Raw genomic sequence first — 22,064 nt, forward strand, 5'->3', positions numbered from 1 at the left:
CCCCTCAATACGGTGCAGTCGTCCTGTCCCCTTTGCAGAAAAGCATCCCCAACGAATGATGTTTCCACCTCCATGCTTCACGGTTGGGATGGTGTTCTTGGGGTTGTACTCATCCTTCTTCTTCCTCCAAAAACGGCGAGTGGAGTTTAGACAAAAAGCTCTATTTTTGTCTCATCAGACCACATGACCTTCTCCCATTCCTCCTCTGGATCATCCAGGTGGTCATTGGCAAACTTCAGACGGGCCTGGACATGCGCTGGCTTGAGCAGGGGGACCTTGCGTGCGCTGCAGGATTTTAATCCATGACGGCGTAGTGTGTTACTAATGGTTTTCTTTGAGACTGTGGTCCCAGCTCTCTTCAGGTCATTGACCAGGTCCTGCCGTTTAGTTCTGGGCTGATCCCTCACCTTCCTCATGATCATTGATGCCCCACGAGGTGAGATCTTGCATGGAGCCCCAGACCGAGGGTGATTGACCGTCATCTTGAACTTCTTCCATTTTCTAATAATTGCGCCAACAGTTGTTGCCTTCTCACCAAGCTGCTTGCCTATTGTCCTGTAGCCCATCCCAGCCTTGTGCAGGTCTACAATTTTATCCCTGATGTCCTTACACAGCTCTCTGGTCTTGGCCATTGTGGAGAGGTTGGAGTCTGTTTGATTGAGTGTGTGGACAGGTGTCTTTTATACAGGTAACGAGTTCAAACAGGTGCAGTTAATACTGGTAATGAGTGGAGAACAGGAGGGCTTCTTAAAGAAAAAGTAACAGGTCTGTCAGAGCCGGAATTCTTACTGGTTGGTAGGTGATCAAATACTTATGTCATGCAATAAAATGCAAATTAATTACTTAAAAATCATACAATGTGATTTTCTGGATTTTTGTTTTACATTCCGTCTCTCACAGTTGAAGTGTACCTATGATAAAAATTACAGACTTCTACATGCTTTGTAAGTAGGAAAACCAGCATAATCGGCAGTGTATCAAATACTTGTTCTCCCCACTGTATCTCTCTCACTCTAAGATAAGCTTCTCTTCCTTTATATTTATTTGTTTAACATTAATAATATGTCTGCAATGCCCTGATGCATTTAGTGCTCAAATCTCTGACAGCTGAACCATGAGGAGGACAACTATTGTTTTAGGAAAGTAAAATCAAATAAAACAATAGGCTATACAGTTTTGCATATGCTACACATCAAAACACAAGGAATAAATGTGGCTCATTTGGCCAATATCCCTAATTTATTGATGGCTCTGGCTGCATGGGTGGATGCCTAATGGGTTACCCACCCAATGCATATGGATTACCAGTACATTTCTCAAATGTCAGATCAATTCAAATCTTTCCATTCACTTGTCCAGCTCCAATTTTTCATAACGGAAACCCTGATATATAGTATATATATACAGTACCAGTCAAAAGTTTGCACACACCGACTCATTCCAGGGTTTTTCTTTATTTTTACTATATAGTGAAGACATCAAAACTATGAAATAACACATATGGAATCATGTAGTAACCCAAAAAGTGATAAACTAATCAAACTATATTTTATATTTGAGATTCTTCAAAGTAGCCACCCTTTGCCTTGATGACAACTTTGCACACTCTTGGCATTCTCTCAACCAGCTTGATGAGCGACAATGCACGCACTGTGTTTGGGGACGTTACCCTCCTCTTCACCGGACACGCCCGCTTCCCTTCCAGCTGAGTTCACTCGTGTTCGGTTACCAGAGACCTTCAGAAGTGATTCCTTTGGGAAGGAAAGACCGCAAATCACTCCCGAAAGGACAGGAGCAACGAACGGATCTATGGCCTATTGGAGGTTCTGCCTCTTCTGCGGACTTCCTTGCTTCCATCTCCTCACGCGCTCTGAGAGAGATTTCTGAAGAAAATAAAGCAACAGTAGGCTAGAGGAAGAAAGAAAAGTTGTTTGATTGGTTGATGCCTGTTTCTCTTCTCTAAAATGTCGGCTCTTTTTTTAAGTGACGTTTACTGATTTATGGGAGCGCTCCTTGAACCAGAAGACACCCAGCGCCTCTCATCCTTTTCGCCCTCCACCTCATCGCTTTCACATGATGGTCCAGGATAATTTTTCTTCTTCACAAGAGTTGTTGAAGCACAGCTCACTAACGCCTGGATGTTGACAGCTCCCTTTCCACCTCCACGAGCAGACCTTCATCTCGTTCATATTTCTCTCTCTCTCCTTTCTGAGAGAAAATTTTAAAAAATAAGTGAGAAACACCGCGCCACTTGCGCGCCAACAATCTCTCTTTCCGTCTACGTGATCAAAAGCCACGGGGAAGGAAGACAAAAAAAGCGAGCGAGAGAGGGAGCTAGAGGGATATAGTGAGTGACGGGAGGAGGAAACGTGTGTTTTGATGTTTGGGATCCAGGAGAACATCCAGAGGAGCGGGAGTGTTATGAAAGAAGAGCCAATGGTGGCCGGGATGAACGCAGTGCGGAGCTGGATGCAGGGCGCCGGGCTGCTGGACTCCATCACAGCCGCCCAGAGGTAAGCCCGAGATGGCTAGCCAGTCAGCACTGGCCCCGGGGAATGGAGAGGATATAGATTGGAGGTCTCTATCTCAGCCCGGTTATCTGAGACGGACCACGTGTTTTGGGACAGCATTGCGCTCCCAATGGACTGTTGGTTTCCTTTTCTAGGCATATAGCCTAATATTGACTTGGGAGATTTGATTATAGCTTGCTTTCAGATGTATGTGGTTGAAGCTAGGCTATAGCATAGCCTACAGAATGTTTTTATTTCTGTTTGATTGTAACTTATTCATGTAGCCTATTCGGTAGTAGCCTATCAAATCAATCAAAATAAACAGTATATCCAAATAAATTAAACATGTCAGACACAGGCCTGATTTTACAGCCTAGTTATTTATTTATAATGAAACGTCAATAATTATAACACAGTAAAACAGTAGTACAATTACTATTTTTGAGACAGGTTGATTATTACAGTCCGTTCGACAAAAAGGTCCCCACATCTAGCATAGGCTATCCATGTAGCGACCAAATCCAAACTATTCATCTAGACTAAGGCTATACTTTGACAGTTCATAAATAATCTTTGTTTGGCCCATAACTCATTTTAGAGATGTGCAAATGACCCCGTGGAAATATGATATTTCAGCCTGAATTTATATTCAAAATTGGTTACAATGTAAAATAAAGTCAAGATATATTGACAATTTCGGGGGCCAGAACTTTAGTGTTTTACTCTTTTACTTCTAATTGTTGAAATCATTTGTAAACTAATTCAGTGGCATCCCATGTGAAAGTTGTGCTAACGGGGCTTGGTGCTGCTTGTATTCGCAGCGGAGTGGCTCTAGCCCGGGCACATTTCGAGAAACAACCGCCCTCCAACCTTCGCAAGTCCAACTTCTTCCACTTCGTGCTGGCTCTGTACGACAGACAAGGGCAGCCGGTGGAGATAGAGAGAACCAGATTCGTTGGATTTGTTGAAAAGGAAAAGGTGAGTTTTCCCAAAACATTATGAAAGCCATGACCCTATCAGCAGCCTATATATATATATATATATATATATATATATATATATATATATATATATATATATATATTGATTTGTCATCTGCAGCAGTTCCTTTACATGCATGAGGCTTATGAATATATTGCTTAATTTATTACTACAATTAAAAATACAAATGTTGTCTTACAATAATTGTTATAGATATGATTTTGAGTTTTTTTTATATTCGTTTGGAGGACATGGAAGGAACCCGCTGTTCATGCTGTTTTATTCGATGCTTTGTGTTGTATTTATTATTCATATCTTTGACCCACAACCCGCCGCTTAAAAGCCACTTTGCGCGTCGATCATTTGCTCATGTTCTAGCGTTTTAACGCAAAATTGTAGTATAACTTATTGCTATTGACAATATTACAGCACTAAACGTTTATAATTATTCATGCAAGTCTGTAATTGTCACCAGACAACTCTTTAGACACGCAATTTTATTTTAGTAGGCTATTGTTCCAGTATTAAAATCGAATGTTTTTGGTTAAACACAAATATAATTTATTAGTAGGGTATTATAAGCCGGAGTCCTGTAGCTCACCTATAGTCATATTACTTTTATATGGCACTAAGGCACTGAAGTCATTCCCATGAGTTCTATTTATCATGGGACGTATTTTGAAAATTATGTACATATAGTTTTTTTAAGTTATTATATCGTTTCTGATATTGATATCGAAATATATATTTGGTACGTTTAAAGAGAGTGTTTTGCGCCTTTTGTAAATCTGTGTGTAGTGGGTTTTGTTCTTTGTGACCTGACTGAGTGTGTGTGTGTTGGCAGGAAACGTCAGGGGAAAAGACCAACAATGGGATACAGTACAGGCTACAGCTCCTATACAGCAATGGTACGGTCAACACACACACACACACACACATACACACACACACACACACACACACACACACAGATGTATTACATACCAATCCACCAGGGAATTCCAATGCAACAAAATTAATTTCAATAAAATATATGTGATAAAAAATTACAGTAAATGTAAATGTGTTATTGACATACGAAATTAACACTGATTGTTATTATTATAAAAAATATTCATTTAATGTAAGCATTAGTATTAGACTATTAATATATCGTTTTTTAAAATATCAAATTTTTTACAAATAGTTTATTCAATAGCCTATGTCATTTATAGTTAGGACTTATGTCTGTGGCATGCTCTACAGAAAATTGGCAATCTTCTATTTGTATTAACAATAACCAATCCAGAAATTTTAATTTAACCTGAAACTGAAATGACCTTTAGGTCTATGAATACTAACAGCACATATACAGTATAGGCTAACTAACTTTGTCTGTTTCTCTATGTATCTCTCTAACATCTCTCTTTACTGTATATCTCTCTCTCTCTCACTTTACTGTATATCTCTCTCTCTTTACTGTATATCTCTCTCTCTTTACTGTATATCTCACTCTCTGTCTGTAGGTATCAGGACAGAACAGGACTTTTACGTGCGCCTCATCGATTCCATGACCAAACAGGTACCATCTCTTTCATGAAAGGCGATCGTGTGTGTGGGTACGTGTGTGTGTCTGTATGTACGTGTGTGTGTGTGTGTTTGTGTGTGTGTGTGAGTGAGTGTGTGTGTGACTCACAGGTCTGAGAGCATGTAGTGTGGTTGGCGAGAGTTGAAACTGGACTAAGGATGTTGGAAGAGGTGCTGGAAGGGCCAGATGGTGCACTATACTACAGTCTGGCAGACCAACTGTTCACACACACACACAAACACACACACATTATGTATCTCATGCTACCAGATGAAAACCACTTGGTGTGTGGTTGTAAAGAAGAATCACCACGAGGCAAACTCTGTTTTACTAACAAACCAAACCTCCCCCTCTCTCTCTCTCTCTCTCTCTCTCTCTCTCTCTCTCTCTCTCTCTCTCTCTCTCTCTCTCTCTCTCTCTCTCTCTCGCTCACTCTCTCAATTTAATTTAAGGGCTTTATTGTCATGGGAAACATATGTTAACATTGCCAAACAAAAGTGAAATAAACAATAAAAAGTTAACAGTAAACATTACACTCACAAAAGTTCCAAAGGAATAGAGACATTTGAAATGTCATATTATGTCAATATACAGTGTTGTAACGATGTGCAAATAGTTAAAGTACAAAAGGGAAAATAAGTAAACATAAATATGGGTTGTATTTACAATGGTGTTTGTTCTTCACAAATCTTGCTGCTGTGATGGCACACTGTGGTATTTCACCCAATAGATATGGGAGTTTATCAAAATTGGATTTGTTTTCTCTGTCTCTCTCTCTCTCTCTCTCTCTCTCTCTCTCTCTCTCTCTCTCTCTCTCTCTCTCTCTCTCTCTCTCTCTCTCTCTCTCTCTCTCTCTCTCTCTCTCTCTCTCTCTCTCTCTCTCTCTCTCTCTCTCTCTCTCTCTCTCTCGCTCTCTCTCTCTCTCTCTCTCAGGCGATCACCTATGAGGGACAGGATAAGAACCCTGAAATGTGTCGGGTTCTAATGACTCATGAGATCATGTGCAGGTAAGACAGATAATGTGTGTTGAGAGAGAGAGAGGGAGACAGAAAGAAAGAGAGAGAAATAAAGAAAAAGAGGGAAAATAATTCTGTGTGTGTTTATGTATGTGTGTCTCCCCCAGCTACAGTCAGAAAATCGGTTTATTCAGACACGGTATGTCAGTGTACTTCCCCCTCCCCCTGTACCCAGAATGCAACACTCCCCAGGTCCAGTGGGACCACAGCATGACCCAGTTCTGAGAGAGAGAAATAGGGGTGGGGGGGAGAGGGGGAGGGGGGGGGCAGAGGAAGAGAGGGGGAGAGGAGCGAGAGAGAACGAGATATAGGGGGAGAGAGAGAGGGGGGGGCAGAGAGGAAGGTAGGAAAGGAGGGAGGAAGAACAGGAGGGAGGTGGAGAGAGAGACAGGAAGAACTTGTGAGAAATCGAGAAGATAATATGTCTAGTTTTCTAATGATGTCAGAATAGAGAAATTGAGCTAAGTGAGAATAGAGCCCCAGAGGCTACAGACAGTTCTGAACCTGAAGCTGTCTCTGTCCCAGCATCTCATAATAACCTGAGTCACCTCCCCTTACTTACTAATACTATGTTCATTTGATTGATTAATTGATTGATAATTTACCCAGAATTCGGCATGCTGTCTCAATTTGGTGTTTGTCCCATTTTGTGAATTCTTGGTTGGTGAGCGGACCCCAGACCTCAAAACCATAAAGGGCAATGGGTTCTATAACTGATTCAAGTATTTTTAGCCAGATCCTATTTGGTATGTCGAATGTTATGTTCCTTTTGATGGCATAGCAGGCCTTTCTTGCATTGTCTCTCAGATTGTTCACAGATTTGTGGAAGTTACCTGTGTCGCTGATGTTTAGGCCGAGGTATATAATGTTTTTTGTGTGCTCTACGGCAACGGTGTCTAGATGGAATTTGTATTTGTGGTCCTGGCAACTGGACCTTTTTTGGAACACCATTATTTTTGTCTTACTGAGATTTACTGTCAGGGCCCAGGTCTGACAGAATCTGTGAAGAAGATCTAGGTGCTGCTGTAGGCCCTCCTTGTTTGGGAACAGAAGCGCCAGATCATAAGCAAACAGTAGACATTTGACTTCAGATTATAGTAGGGTGAGGCCAGGTGCTGCAGACTGTTCTAGTGCCCTCGCCAATTCGTTGATATATGTGTTGAAGAGAATGGGGCTTAAGCTGCATCCCTGTCTCACCCCACGGCCCTGTGGAAAGAAATGTGTATGTTTTTTGCCAATTTTAACTGCACACTTGTTGTTTGTGTACATTAATTTTATAATGTTGTATGTTTTTCCCCCAACACCCCTTTTCATTCATTTGAATAGCAGACCCTCATGCCAAATTGAGTCAAAAGCTTTTTTGAAATCAACAAATCATGAGAAGACTGACTTTGTTTTGGTTTGTTTGTTTGTCAATTAGGGTGTGCAGGGTGAATACGTGGTCTGTCGTATGGTAATTTGGTAAAAAGCCAATTTGACATTTGCTCAGTACATTGTTTTCACTGAGGAAATGTACGAGTCTGCTGTTAATGATAATGCAGAGGATTTTCCCAAGGTTGCTGTTGACGCATATCCCACGGTAGTTATTGGGGTCAAATTTGTCTCCACTTTTGTGGATTGGGGTGATCAGTCCTTGGTTACAAATATTGGGGAAGATGCCAGAGCTAAGGATGATGTTAAAGAGTTTAAGGATATTTAATCATTTCAATTAGAATACCATCAACATCCCAGGCCTTTTTGGGTTGGAGGGTTTGTATTTTGTCCTGTAGTTCATTCAATGTAATTGGAGAATCCAGTGGGTTCTGGTAGTCTTTAATAGTTGATTCTAAGATTTGTATTTGATCATGTACAGTTGAAGTCGGAAGTTTACATACACTTCATAGTCATTAAAACTATTTTTTTTTCAACCACTCCACAAGTTTCTTGTTAACAAACTATAGTTTTAGTAAGCATGACACAAGTCATTTTTACAACAATTGTTTACAGACAGATTATTTCACTTATAATTCACTGTATCACAATTCCAGTGGGTCAGAAGTTTACATACACTAAGTTGACGGTGCCTTTAAACAACCTTTAAAATTCCAGAAAATGATGTCATGGCTTTAGAAGATTCTGATAGGATAATTGACATCATTTGAGTCAATTGGAGGTGTACCTGTGGATGTATTTCAAGGCCTACCTTCAAACTCAGTGCCTCTTTACTTGACATCATGGGAAAATCAAAGGAAATCAGCCAAGACCTCAGCAAAAAAATTGTAGACCTCCACAATTGGGAATTGTGAGCAATTGTGAGCAAATCAATCCCAGAACAACAGCAAAGGACCTTGCAAAGATGCTGGAGGAAACAGGTACAAAAGTATCTATATCCACAGTAAAACGAGTGCTATATCGACATAACCTGAAAGGCCGCTCAGCAAGGAAGAAGCCATTGCTCCAAAACCGCCATAAAAAAGCCAGACTACGGTTTTCTACTGCACATGGGGACAAATATCGTACTTTTTGGAGAAATGTCCTCTGGTCTCTGGTCTGATGAAACAAAAATAGAACTGTTTGGCCATAATGACCATCGTTATAATTGGAGGGAAAAGGGGGAGCTTGCAAGCCGAAGAAAACCATCCCAACCGTGAAGCACGGGGGTGGCAGCATCATGCTGTGGGGGTGCTTTGCTGCAGGAAGGACTGGTGCACTTCACAAAATAGATGGCATCATGAGGAAGGAAAATTATGTGGATATATTGAAGCAACATCTCAAGACATCAGTCAGGATGTTAAATCTTGGTCGCAAATGGGTCTTCCAAATGGACAATGACCCCAAGCATACTTCAAAAGTTGTGCCAAAATGGCTTAAGGACAACAAAGTCAAGGTATTGGAGTGGCCATCACAAAGCCCTGACCTCAATCAAGGAGGCCTACAAACCTGACTCAGTTACACCAGCTCTGTCAGGAGGAATGGGCCAAAATTCACCCAACTTATTGTGGGAAGCTTGTGGAAGGCTACCCAAAATGTTTGATCCCAGTTAAACAATATAAAGGCAATGCTACCAAATACTAATTGATTGTATGTAAACCTCTGACCCACTGGGAATGTGATGAAAGAAATAAAAGCTTAAATAAATCATTCTCTCTACTATTATTCTGACATTTCACATTCTTAAAATGAAGTGGTGATCCGAACTGACCTAAGACAGGGAATATTTACTAGGATTAAATGTCAGGAATTGTGAAAAACTGAGTTTAAATGTATTTGGCTAAGGTGTATGTAAACCTCCGTCTTCAACTGTAGATGTTTTTGCTGTTTGTTCTTTGTTATAGGGCCACAAATATTGGAGAAGTGGTTTATCCTTACATCTCCGTTTTGGATAGATAACTCTTCATGTTGTTGTTTGTTTAGTGTTTTCCAATTTTCCCAGAAGTGGTTAGAGTCTGTGGATTTTTCAATTACATTTAACTGATTTCTGACGTGCTGTTCCTTCTTTTCCCGTAGTGTATTTTTGTATTGTTTTAGTGATTCACCATAGTGAAGGCGTAGGCTCAGGATTTCTGATTTTTGAATTCTTCTTTGAACCATTTGTCATTGTTGTTAATTTTCTTTGGTTTTCTGCTTGACATTTATTGATTTGATAGGGAAGCTGAGAGGTCAAATATACTGTTTAGGTTTTCTACTGCCAAGTTTACACCTTCACTATTATAGTGAAATGTTTTGTCCGGGAAGTTGTCTAAAAGGGATTTAATTAGTTGTTGCCTAATTGTTTTCTGGTAGGTTTCCACACTACTTTCCTTCCATCTATAGCATTTCTTAATATTATTCAGTTCCTTTGGCTTTGATGCCTCATGATTGAGTATTGCGCTGTTCAAGTAGACTGTGATTTTGCTGTGGTCTGATAGGGGTGTCAGTGGGCTGACTGTGTGTGCTCTGAGAGACTCTGGGTTGAGGTCAGTGATAAAAATAGTCTACAGTACTACTGCCAAGAGATGAGCTATAGGTGTACCTACCATAGGAGTCCCCTCGAAGCCTACCATTGACTATGTACATACCCAGCGTGCGACAGAGCTGCAGGAGTTGTGACCAGTTTTTGTTGGTTATGTTGACGTAGTTGTGCCTAGGGGGGCATATGGGGGAGGGAATGCTGTCACCTCCAGGTAGGTGTCTGTGCCCCTGTGTGCTGAGGGTGTCAGGTTCTTGTCCAGTTCTGGCATTTAGGTCGCCACAGACTAGTACATGTCCCTGGGCCTGGAAATGATTGATTTACCCCTCTAGGATGGAGAAGCTGTCTTCATTAAAGTATGGGGATTCTAGTGGGGGGATATAGGTAGCACACAGGTGGACATTTTTCTCTGTTGAGTTCATTTCCTTTTGAATTTCTAGCCAAATGTAAAATGTTCCTGTTTTGATTAATGTAATAGAGTGAGTTTGGTCTGCTCTGTATCAAATTAGCATAACCCCCGAGTCCCTTCCCTGTTTCACACCTGGTAGTTTGGTGGATGGGACTACCAGCTCTCTGTAACCTAGAGGGCAACCAGTGGGTCCGTCTCCTTTATACCACACTGTAAAAATTGTCCCTGTAAATGTACAGCATTATACTGGCACCACAGTGGCCAGCTTAATACTGTTAATTTTCCTTTTCAGCAGAGATGCTGTAATATGTTTTACAGTACTATTTTCCTTACTGTAAAGACATATTACAGCATCCTTGCTGTAAATGTACAGGGATGCTGTAATGTTTTACAGTAAGGAAAATAGTACTGTAAATCAAAATTCAGCAGCCTGATGGTCTGGGGGTAGAAATGATTGGCAAGTCTTCCAGTTTTTGCCATAATGCTCCTGTGCCACCCGTGTCTGAGTAATGAAAACGGGGAGAACAGGCCATGGCTCGGGTGGCTGAGGTCCCTGATGATCTTCTTGGCCTTCCTGCGAAACCTGGTGTTGTAGGTGTCCTGGAGGGCAGGCAGTGTGCACCCAATGGTGCGTTCGGCTGCGTATATCACCCTCTGAAGCTCCTTGCGGTCTGCGACGGTGGAGTTGCCATACCAGGCTGTGATGCAGAACGATCTATGATCAGGGGCAACTCTGTTTGGGGCAAGGGGGTTCAGAGGAGGTGAAACACACAACAGGACAGTTTGGGCCGGAGAGCATCCAGGAGAGATAAGTCAGCGCAGCATCAGGTGTTCCTCATGGGGCTCTGTAACAAACCTCCTCAATTCTGATCACAATTCTCACCCCTAGGTCAAGCATAGAAAAATAAAGAATAGAATGAGAGACAGAGAGCACCAGGGCTGTTACTCAGTGGGTAAAAAGACAGGGGACAAGGGACATATCAAGCTGGTGTCGTGTGCGTGTGTATGTGTACTTACCTCACTATAGGTCTTCATTCAAACTCAGTGAGCTCTTTGAAGAATGGTGCAAAGGTAGCGATTGAGAACAAACAGCTGGCTTCCTCTGGACCACCTTGTCATGCACATTGTCCCATCTTCTGGATTCATAATCATGGGTTGATTCGAACCTACAGCATATATCCAATATAGTTTATGAAATCAATTGGGGCATTGAACAAATACAAATAAGACAGCTAGATACACCTACTTCAAACCCTAGCAAACAACATTGCAATAGCCTACACAATATCACAGATTATTTTACAGGACTTAATATTTTCCTTTCTAGCTGTGCCACCAAATGTTTACGAACTACTGGTAAAGTGAACAGGTTTAGCTAATACTATAACATTATGGAACAATGTTTTTTAAATTAAACAAAAGGTCAGAGGGAGAGGCAATATAGAAAATCCTGGCAAAACAAAACAATGATTTATGTCACGCAGATGAGAGCCAAGTGAACCGAGTCACACAGGGTTGTGACAGCTAAGGAGGACACTCTGTCCCGGGGTTATTGGCATTTATCCTATCCCCATTGAGTAGAATATATCACATTGACATCTAGATGGCTACCAATATTAGTTATTTCTTGTTTAGGCTGCTATCCTACTTGAAATGCTGTATAATCCCTGGGAGGGGAAAATTTGCCATGTTACTAGTTTCCACCACTGACACTGTGTTAGGCTACAGCTGACCAGTTGCACTGCACCTTAGGTCGGCAGGCACCTCGATACAATATGGTGCACTGGTCATTCGCGTCAGCTTTAGCGGCTCGCAATTATGGCCCACAACGCGGTTTATGTGTAAAATGCGGCCCGTCAATCTGAAAAAATATGAGTCCTCTTTTGAACTGCTAGAAACCAGCCATTTTCTCTGTAGTAATAACGGTCATGAATCTACTTCTCAGTGTATTCTCTATGGCACTCAGGTGCTGCGATACAGCCAATAATCACAATATTATCTTGTGATGTTTTTCTAGATCGCATGGCTAGATATCTACGAGCAATTTAGAGTAGACCGAAATGGCTTTTGTCAATTTCAGCTAGCTAGCTAGCAAATGTTAGGCAGCTATCTAGCTAGGTTAGCTAAGGAAACATGCAGTAATTCAATGTTGGCTAGCAATAAATATACTTATAAACAAAGCAAGGAACAGTGGCTTGCAAAAGTATTCATCCCCCTTAGCGTTTCTCCTATTTTGTTACATTACAACCTGTAATTTAAATGGATTTTTATTTGGATTTCATGTAATGGACATACACAAAATAGTCCAAATTGGTGAAGTGAAATTAAAAAAATAACTTGTTTCAAGAAATTCTAAAAAATAAATAACGGAAAAGTAGTGCGTGCTTATGTATTCACCCCCTTTGCCATTAAATAAGATCTGGTGAAACCAATTACCTTCAGAAGCCACATAATTAGTTAAATAAAGTCCACCTGTGTGCAATCTAAGTGTCACATGATCTCAGTATATATACACCTGTTCTGAAAGGCCCCAGAGTCTGCAACAACACTAAGCAAGGGGCACCACCAAGCAAGCGGCACCATGAAGACCAAGGAGCTCTCCAAACAGGTCAGGGACAAAGTTGTGGAGAAGTACAGACCAGGGTTGGGTTATACGAAAATATCAGAAACTTTGAACATCCCACGAAGCACCATTAAATCCATTATTAAAAAATGGAAAGAATATGGCACCACAACAAACCTGCCAAGAGAGGGCCGTCCACCAAAACTCACGGACCAGGCAAGGAGGGCATTAATCAGAGAGGCAACAAAAATACCAAAGATAACATTTTACATTTTAGTCATTTAGCAGACGCTCTTATCCAGAGTGCATACATTCTTTTTTTATATATATTTTTTCATACTGGCCCCCTATGGGAATCGAACCCACAACCCTGGCGTTGCAAACGCCATGCTCTACCAACTGAGCTACATCCCTGCCGGACATTCCCTCCCCTACCCTGGACGACGCTGGGCCAATTGTGCGCCGCCCCATGGGCCTCCCGGTCGCGGCCGGCTATGACAGAGCCTGGATTCGAACCAGGATCTCTAGTGGCACAGCTAGCACTGCGATGCAGTGCCTTAGACCACTGCGCCACTCGGGAGGACCCTGAAGGAGCTGTAAAGCTCCACAGCGGAGATTGCAGTATCTGTCCATAGGACCACTTTAAGCCGTACACTCCACAGAGCTGGGCTTTACAGAAGAGTGGCCAGAAAAAAGCCATTGCTTAAAGAAGAAAATAAGCAAACACTTTTGATGTTCGCCAAAAGGCATGTGGAAGACTCCCCAAACATATGGAAGACGGTACTCTGGTCAGATGAGACTAAAATTGAGCTTTTTGGCCATCAAGGAAAATGCTATGTCTGGCGCAAACCCAACACCTCTCATCACCCCGAGAACACCATCCCCACAGTGACGCATGGTGGTGTGCTAAATGACTAAAATGTGGTGGCAGCATCATGCTGTGGGGATGTTTTTCATCGGCAGGGACTGGGAAACTGGTCAGAATTGAAGGAATGATGGATGGCGCTAAATACAGGGAAATTCTTGAGGGAAACCTGTTTCAGTCTTCCAGAGATTTGAGACTGAGACGGAGGTTCACCTTCCAGCAGGACAATGACCCTAAGCATACTGCTAAAGCAACACTCAAATGGTTTAAGGGGAAACATTTAAATGTCTTGGCCCAGACCTCAATCCAATTGAGAATCTGTGGTATGACTTAAAGATTGCTGTACACCAGCAGAACCCATCCAACTTGAAGGAGCTGGAGCAGTTTTGCCTTGAAGAATGGGCAAAAATCCCAGTGGCTAGATGTGCCAAGCTTATAGATACATACCCCAAGAGAATTGCAGCTGTAATTGCTGCAAAAGGTGGCTCTACAAAGTATTGACTTTGGGGGGGTGAATAGTTATGCACGCTCAAGTTTTCTGGTTTTTTGTCTTATTTCTTGTTTGTTTCACAAAAAAAAAAAAAATGTTGCATCTTCAAAGTGGTAGGCATGTTGTGTATATCAAATGATACAACCCCCCCAAAAAATATATTTTAATTCCAGGTTGTAAGGCAACAAAATAGGAAAAATACCAAAGGGGGTGAATACTTTGGCAAGCCACTGTACCTACCCAGCAGCTGCTGAAAATATTATTCCCCTTCACAACCACTTCAAGAAGATATTTACTCAAATAGTCTGAGCTTCATGTGTCTCACCCGACAGCATGAGGTTGGCGCCTGAAACTGATCATTTGAATCTACAGTATGCATAAACTATTACTGTAAAGAAATACAGTATGTTAGAGTACATTTTACAAGAGGCATCCGAATTACAGTTAATAACAGTATTTTTCAGCATTTACCCATAATGCAGTGCAATCTACAGCATGATGTAGGGATGTAGCTCAGTTGGTAGATCATGGCGTTTGCAACGCCAGGGTTGTGGGTTCAATTCCCACGGGGGGCCAGTATGAAAAATAAAATAATGTATGCACTCACTAACTGTAAGTTGCTCTAGATAAGAGCGTCTGCTAAATGACTTAAATGTAAATGTAAATTAATGCTGTAAAACACATGTATGGTAATATACTGTGCATCCTACAGTGTCTTACTGTTGAAATTACAGAAAAGTCTTACAGTGCATGTTTCTTGTAGGATGACAATGTCGGTATTTCTGATTTATTTCGTGAAGTCCAGGTTCCTGCTCTTTAGGCCAAAGGAAGATGACCTCAGGCCTTGGATATTCCGGGATGAGATAGTGAAGGCTTTGTGTTCAATAAAGTGTCCAATGTTGTTAGTCTCTCTCTCTCTCTCTCTCTCTCTCTCTCTCTCTCTCTCTCTCTCTCTCTCTCTCTTTCTCTCTCCCTAACTCTCGCTCTCTCTCTCCCCTCTCCCTATCTCTCTCTCTCTCTCTCTCTCCCCTCTTTCTCTCGCACTCTATCTATCTCTGTCTATGTTTCTTTCTGTCTCCATCTCTCACCCCTTTCTTTCTCTCTCTCTCTCTCTCTCTCTCTCTCTCTCTCTCTCTCTCTCTCTCTCTCTCTCTCTCTCTATCTCTCTCAGTCGGTGTTGTGATAAGAAGAGTTGTGGCAACAGAAACGAGACACCCTCTGACCCCGTCATCATTGACAGGTAAGCAGGCTCCTCCCTCTCACCTGTCCCGGTTGTCATGGTGATGTACCTGTGTATACCACTGTGCTGCCAGTGATATGTGCAGAGGAGGAAGGTGTGCCAGGGTGTGAGAGTGTGTGGGTGGGTGATGAGCATTGAGCAGCTCAGGGTTGCTTCTGTCAAGTCTTGGTTGTTATGTTGAGTTGTCTCAGTGAAACAACCTGAACCTCCAGCCCATACTGTACCTGTATCAGTCCTCCTAACAATCCCATACAGTAACTCCCTCATTAGTTGACTTTGCTTTATATCCTCCTTCCTGTGGTTTTGCTGCAGTGGCCTGTTTCTCAATAACGACTCTTAAGGAGACCACGCTAATTAGCCAATCACTCCCATTACTCTTCCAGAAGTGTGTGTGTTCGCCTGGCTAATTATCCTGTAAAACATAATCATGTCAGTGAATTATTATTATTTATAGTTATGTATTGTTATTGTGAATTATTGTTATTTTATTGTGTTACTATTTCCTTTTTTTATTTAGCTAATTTTTCTTACTTTTTAACTCTGCATTGTTGGGAAAGGGCTGGTAAGTAAGCATTTAACTGTAAAGTCTACACCTGTTGTATTCAGCGCATGTGACAAATACATTTTGATTTAATTTGAAACAGCAGATAGCTAACGAGCTATTATTTAACAAACTAAATAACACCAGGAAGGAGAGAGGAGAGAGAAGAGAGGAGAGAGAAGAGAGAAGAGAGGAGAGAGGGGAGAGAGAAGAGAGGAGAGAGAGGAGAGAGGGGAGAGGAGAGGGGAGAGAAGAGGAAAAGGAGGGGAGAGGGGAGAGAGAGAAGAGAGAGGCGAGAGGAGAGGGGAGAGAGAGGGGAGAAAGAGGGGAGTGGAGAGAGGGGAGAGGGGAGAAAGAGGGGAGAGGAGAGAGGGGAGAGGAGAGGGGAGAGGGCGGAGAGTGGAGAGAGGAGAGAGAGAAGAGAGAGAAGAGAGAAGACAGGAGAGAGGAGAGATGTTGGTGTTCAGCGTAGGACAGGTGGTTATAATAGTGTTTCTTAATGAAGTTGAAGGAGGGGAAGTTGCCATTCTATAATTGAGTCTGTTCCAGCCTCATATACTGAGTGTACAAAACATTACGAACTCTTTCCATGACATAGACTGACCAGGTAAATCCAAGTGAAAGCTATGATCCCTTATTGATGTCACTTGTTAAATCCACTTCAATCAGTGTAGATGAAGGGGAGGAGACAGGTTAAAGAAGGATTTTTAAGCCTAGAGACAATTGAGACATGGATTGTGTGTGTGCCATTCAGAGTGTGAATGGGCAAGACAAAAAATGTAAGTGCCTTTGAATGGGGTTTGGTAGTAGATGCCAGGCGTAACTGTTTGTGTCAAGAACTTCAACGCTTCTGGGTTTTTCACGCTCAACAGTTTCCCGTGTGTATCAAGAATGGTCCACCACCCAAAGGACATCCAGCCAACTTGACACAACTGTGGAAAGCATTGGAGTCAACATGGGCCTGAACACTTTCGACACCTTATAGAGTCCATGCACCAACAAATTGAGGCTGTTCTCAAGGCAAAAGAGGGTGCAACTCAATATTAGGAAGGTGTTCAATGTAATTTGTTTACTTGTTTGTGGAAATGCTGAATAGGCTACTACAACTGATAAGAATATAGTGGTACAAAATGAGCAAGCAAGTAGATCCTCCTCTCAAAATGTTTCTCTCTCTCCTTCTTTCTCACTCTCTCCATCTCTCCTTCTTTCTCACTCTCTCCATCTCTCATTTTCTCACTCTCTCCATCTCTCCTTTTTTCACTTTCTCCATCTCTCCTTTTTCTCACTCTCTCCATCTCTCCTTTTTCACCTGACCTATTTTCTAATCCAGGAGGTGTGTGTGAAGGAGAGGAAAATGAGTTTTTTTATTTTCTTGTGTGTCCTAATTTGATTTTAGCCAATGCTGCCCTCACACCTGAGCCTCAGCCCAGTGGGCCAACAGCACAGTACAGCCCAGCCAGCCTGGTCTCATGACTAGACGTAACACTAGTATGATATGTAACGTTTGGTATGGTTACATAAGACAGAAGGTTACTTAAGGCAAAAATGAAAAATGAAAGTAGGGTGATGGTCGGGTTGGATGGGTAGGCATGTAACGCAAATGTCTAGCAACCCAAAGGTTGAGTGTTCGAATCTCATCACGGACAACTTTAGCATTTTAGCAACTTTGCAACTACTTACTACTTTTTAGTTACTTTGCGAATACTTAGCATGTTAGCTAACCCTTCCCCTAACGCTAACCCTAACTTTAACCCTCTAACCTAAATCCTAACCTTAACCCTAACCTTAACCTTAACCCCTAACCCTAATCCCTAGCCTAGCTAACGTCAGCCATAACAAATTGAAATTCGTAACATATCATACGAATTGTAATTCATAACATATCATACGAAATGTATGGTGAACATTCACAAATGAATACATACCATATGAAACGTAATGTATAATGTCCCGGATTTACATTTACTATGTTATGTCTACCCCTGAGTCCAGGTTGGCGCAACACAGCCCAACACAGCACATACAGTAACTTGATGAATCTAGTGATCAGATCTGAGTTTCACTATATATATAATTAACTGTGTGTGAATGGTTAATATTCTGACAGCTAGGCTCAATCAAACTACTGGGATGACAGGGGTAAACCCCTATGCAAAGAGAGGCAGGCTGACCCTGTGGTGTTGGAGTGCAGCTGTCTCAGAGAGCTGAGGTGAGGCCTTCCACTTCACTGGAGCAGAACAGTGGCCGCACACACACACACACAAACACACAAACACACACACACACACACGCACACACAAACACACAAACCGAGCCAGGTGGAGATCCCCTACTAACCCAGCGATAGCAGTACAGCTGTTTATTTAATCAGTTATAACACTGATCATTGCTTCATTAACACACACACACACACACACACACACACACACACACACACACACACTGGAGAGAGTTCACACACGTGTGTATTTGTCCTCATTGTACTGGTTTCAGTCTCAGTTGAGCTCAGCACATTTCATCTCTCCACCCCAGAGAAGTCTTAAATCAACTCACCTCGCCACTTAACAATCGCTCTACTGTAGACAATAGGCACACACACACACACATACACACTAAATCAAAAGGTATTTTCTTTGCTCTGATTGATAATAAATCCTGTGAACTGCAGCTTTGGGCTGAGGTGTTTTATGGTGTGTGTGTGTGTGTGCTTGTGTTTTGTGTTGGTATATGAGGGTGAGTCTCAGTCTTCAGGCAGGGCTGTCAGTGCAGCTGAAAGGTGACACTCCTGTGCGCCTCTCTATGACTTCCCCAGGGGGACGTGTGTGGCCCACTTTACCCCCTGACAGTGGGGAAATAATAAGAGGGGCGCACATTGTCCTGTGTGTGTGTGTGTGTGCGTGTGCATGTGTGTGTGTGTGTGTGCGTGTGTGTGTGTTTGTTGATGGAGGTTTTCTGGCGAGTGTGTGAGTGTCTTGAATGAAGAATGTCAGACAGGAAGTGCTCCTCCCGGGTAAAGTGATGTCATCGCTAGCACCTTCCTGTTCCAGAGGGCCCCATCTCTCCCTCTCTCTCTCTCTCTCTCTCTCTCTCTCTCTCTCTCTCTCTCTCTCTCTCTCTCTCTCTCTCTCTCTCTCTCTCTCTCTCTCTCTCTCCATCCATTACTCCCTCCATCCCTCTCTTCCTCTCTTGCTGGCTCATCGTTATGCAGACCTTCCCTAAGGTGCTGGTCGCTTCACAGCACTGACCTGCATACACACATACACACACACACACACACACACACACACACACACACACACACACACACACACACACACACAGACACAGACACAGTTCTCTGCATGTGTTTAGTCTGCTCCTGGTCCCAGGGGACTGAGGAGGAGAGTTGTGATTGACAGGTGAGAGTTGGGAGGTCGAGGCTGGTTTAAAACACCACAGTCCACCTCTCTCTCTCCTCTCTCACTCTCTTTCTTGTAATACTGTATAACTCTGGATTTTCATGCTGAAAATTCAGTGCATGTTATAAGTAAAACTCTCATCTTATCTGAAATCTACTCCTTAGTCATTGTTCTTACACTTTAATTTGACCTCTCACCCTATATATTTTTTTGTGTTGTGTGTTGGGAATGAAGGGGTGTATCAGGCCAGAGCAGAGCTGGGGAATGAAGGGTGTATCAGGCCAGAGCAGAGAAGGAGGGTTAGGGTTAGGTTGCAGAGCAGAGGAGAAAAGTAGCGGAGGAAAGAGGAGACAGAGAATGGGGGAGGGGGGGAGAGAATGGGGGGAGGGCGAGAGAATGTGGAGGGGGAGAGAATGGGGGGAGAGGGGAGAGAATGGGGAGGGGGGGGAGAGAATGGGGAGTGGGAGAGAATGGGGAGGGGGAGAGAATGGGGGAGGGTGGAGAGAATGGGGGAGGCGGGGAGAGAATGGGGGAGGTGGGGAGAGAATGGGGAGGGGGAGAGAATGGGGGAGATAATGGGGGAGGCGGGGTTAGAATGGGGGAGAGGGGAGAGAATGGGGGAGGGGGAGAGAATGGGGAGGGGGGAGAGAATGGGGGAGGGGGGGATAGACCGTTTCTATGCTGTTTTAAAAAAATAAGCGCAGCATTAAATCATGATTCACAACCCCCAAATCTCTCCTTTCCTCTGTGGTGAAATGAGAGAGTGATTGTCTAATGCTGGGCTGCTAACACTTCGAGAGACCGACAGCAGGACTGGAATGACGTTTTCCAGGATTCCCACTCTCCTATCTCTCTCTCTCTCTCCAAGACGTGCCCTGGAATATGCACTCAATTTGCTTTTCAAACGAGGCATGACGAGTGTGCGTGCGGTAGAGGCAGCAGTGCCGTTTAGTTTTCACGCCTTTCTCCAGGCCTGCTGAGTGCTGTCTGAGAGCCCATCGGCGGTAACTGAACAGACTAACTGATTGAGGGGAGTTCAGGCAGTGTAAAGAGACGTCTTGTCTATAATCTGTCCAGGATGCCTATGTGTGAGACAGAAACAGAGAGACATTGAGAGAGAGTGAGATGGGCAAACAGAGCCTTTTTAGACACAGACATAAACATATTATACAAATTTGAGCAGAGTAAGTAATTAATCATTAATTTCAGAGCTCAGACAGCCCTAACTATAATCTGTCCACCTTCTTTGTTTACAACTCCAGCATCTTGTTTCTTGTATTGTTTGTGTTTGTTTGACCCTGCAGGAATGTTCAGTGTTGTTTTGTTTTCTACTGTCTACTTTTGTTTGTGTTTTTGTTTTTGTTCATTACATTTTACATTTACATTTTAGTCATTTAGCAGACGCTCTTATCCAGAGCGACTTACAGTTAAGTGAGTGCATACATTATTTTTTATTTTTCATACTGGCCCCCCGTGGGAATTGAACCCACAACCCTGGCATTGCAAACGCCATGCTCTACCAACTGAGCGTGTGTGTGTACGTGTGTACGTGTGTGTGTGCGCATGTGTGTGTGTGTGTGTACAGGAGATAGCGGTTCTATTACTTAAGTATGGTAATGGGGCCTCACTCATTACCTACACACACAGATACATATACACACACACACACAAACACAAACACACACACAAACACACACACACCCTTTCCCACTCCATGACCCTGCAGCAGGAGTCTGCTCTAATGTGAAATCGAAATGACCCAAACCCCTCCAAGACACACACACAACCACCACAATGCTTTAGTAGAGAGCAGAGAGGTACACTAGTGTGATCACACAGTAAACAACCTAAGGAAATGACTGTATGACTGTGATCATAGTATCCATTGTAATGGAGAGCTATATCTGGTCCTACAGCTGCTCCATGGTGTTGACTCAGTCAACACAACACATGGTCATTTAGCAGATCATTATATTCTAATCAACTTACCGTTGTGAGGTGTTACTGAATAGATTCTGACACACGGACACAAGTACACACTAGTAGTGAGTCTGGCGTGAGCCCCATTCTGACTCTGTAAGTGACTCTTGAGACGACTGAGGAGGTAGAGCGAGCGGGGGAGGGAGAGGGGGAGGGAGAGGGGGAGATAGAGTTCCCCCTTTCACTTCATGCTACTCCTAGTGTAGTAAGATTACTGGCCTGAAAACCTGAGCTGAAACCAAACAACATGTAATTAGTGTCGAAGCAGTTGATTGGCTTACAGCGTTGATCAACACAGGTACCACTAATTAGCTCCCTTTAGACCAGTGTGTGTGTGTGTGTATTTAGAGGATGTTTTTTTGTTTTCCCTCGCATATACACTACCGTTCAAAAGTTTGGGGTCACTTAGAAATGTCCTTGTTTTCAAGGAAAAGCTTTTTTTTTGTCCATTAAAATAACATCAAATTGATCAGAAATACATTGTAGACATTGTTAATGTTGTAAATGGGTATTGTAACTGGAAATGGCTGATTTTTTATGGAATATCTACATAGGTGTACAGAGGCCCATTATCAG

The 22,064-nt window shown here is 42.7% G+C and overlaps 1 protein-coding gene across 5 annotated transcripts in view; it reads left to right on the top strand.

Moving 5' to 3' along the window:
• The first annotated feature begins 1,604 nt into the window (after nucleotides 1-1,604).
• Nucleotides 1,605-22,064, top strand: part of LOC121539380 (transcription factor COE1-A-like) — a 121,719-nt gene continuing 101,259 nt past the window's right edge. For all 5 annotated transcript variants that reach the window (XM_045206892.1, XM_045206893.1, XM_045206894.1 and 2 more), the window contains exons 1-6: nucleotides 1,605-2,513; nucleotides 3,332-3,488; nucleotides 4,336-4,399; nucleotides 4,997-5,052; nucleotides 5,992-6,065; nucleotides 15,501-15,569. In XM_045206892.1, the coding sequence (XP_045062827.1) occupies nucleotides 2,380-2,513; nucleotides 3,332-3,488; nucleotides 4,336-4,399; nucleotides 4,997-5,052; nucleotides 5,992-6,065; nucleotides 15,501-15,569 (554 nt within the window). In that variant the 5' untranslated portion in view covers nucleotides 1,605-2,379. The remainder of the gene's footprint in view (nucleotides 2,514-3,331; nucleotides 3,489-4,335; nucleotides 4,400-4,996; nucleotides 5,053-5,991; nucleotides 6,066-15,500; nucleotides 15,570-22,064) is intronic.

This window comes from Coregonus clupeaformis, chromosome 3 (assembly GCF_020615455.1).
Source record: "Coregonus clupeaformis isolate EN_2021a chromosome 3, ASM2061545v1, whole genome shotgun sequence".
Taxonomy (NCBI): Eukaryota; Metazoa; Chordata; class Actinopteri; order Salmoniformes; family Salmonidae; genus Coregonus; species Coregonus clupeaformis.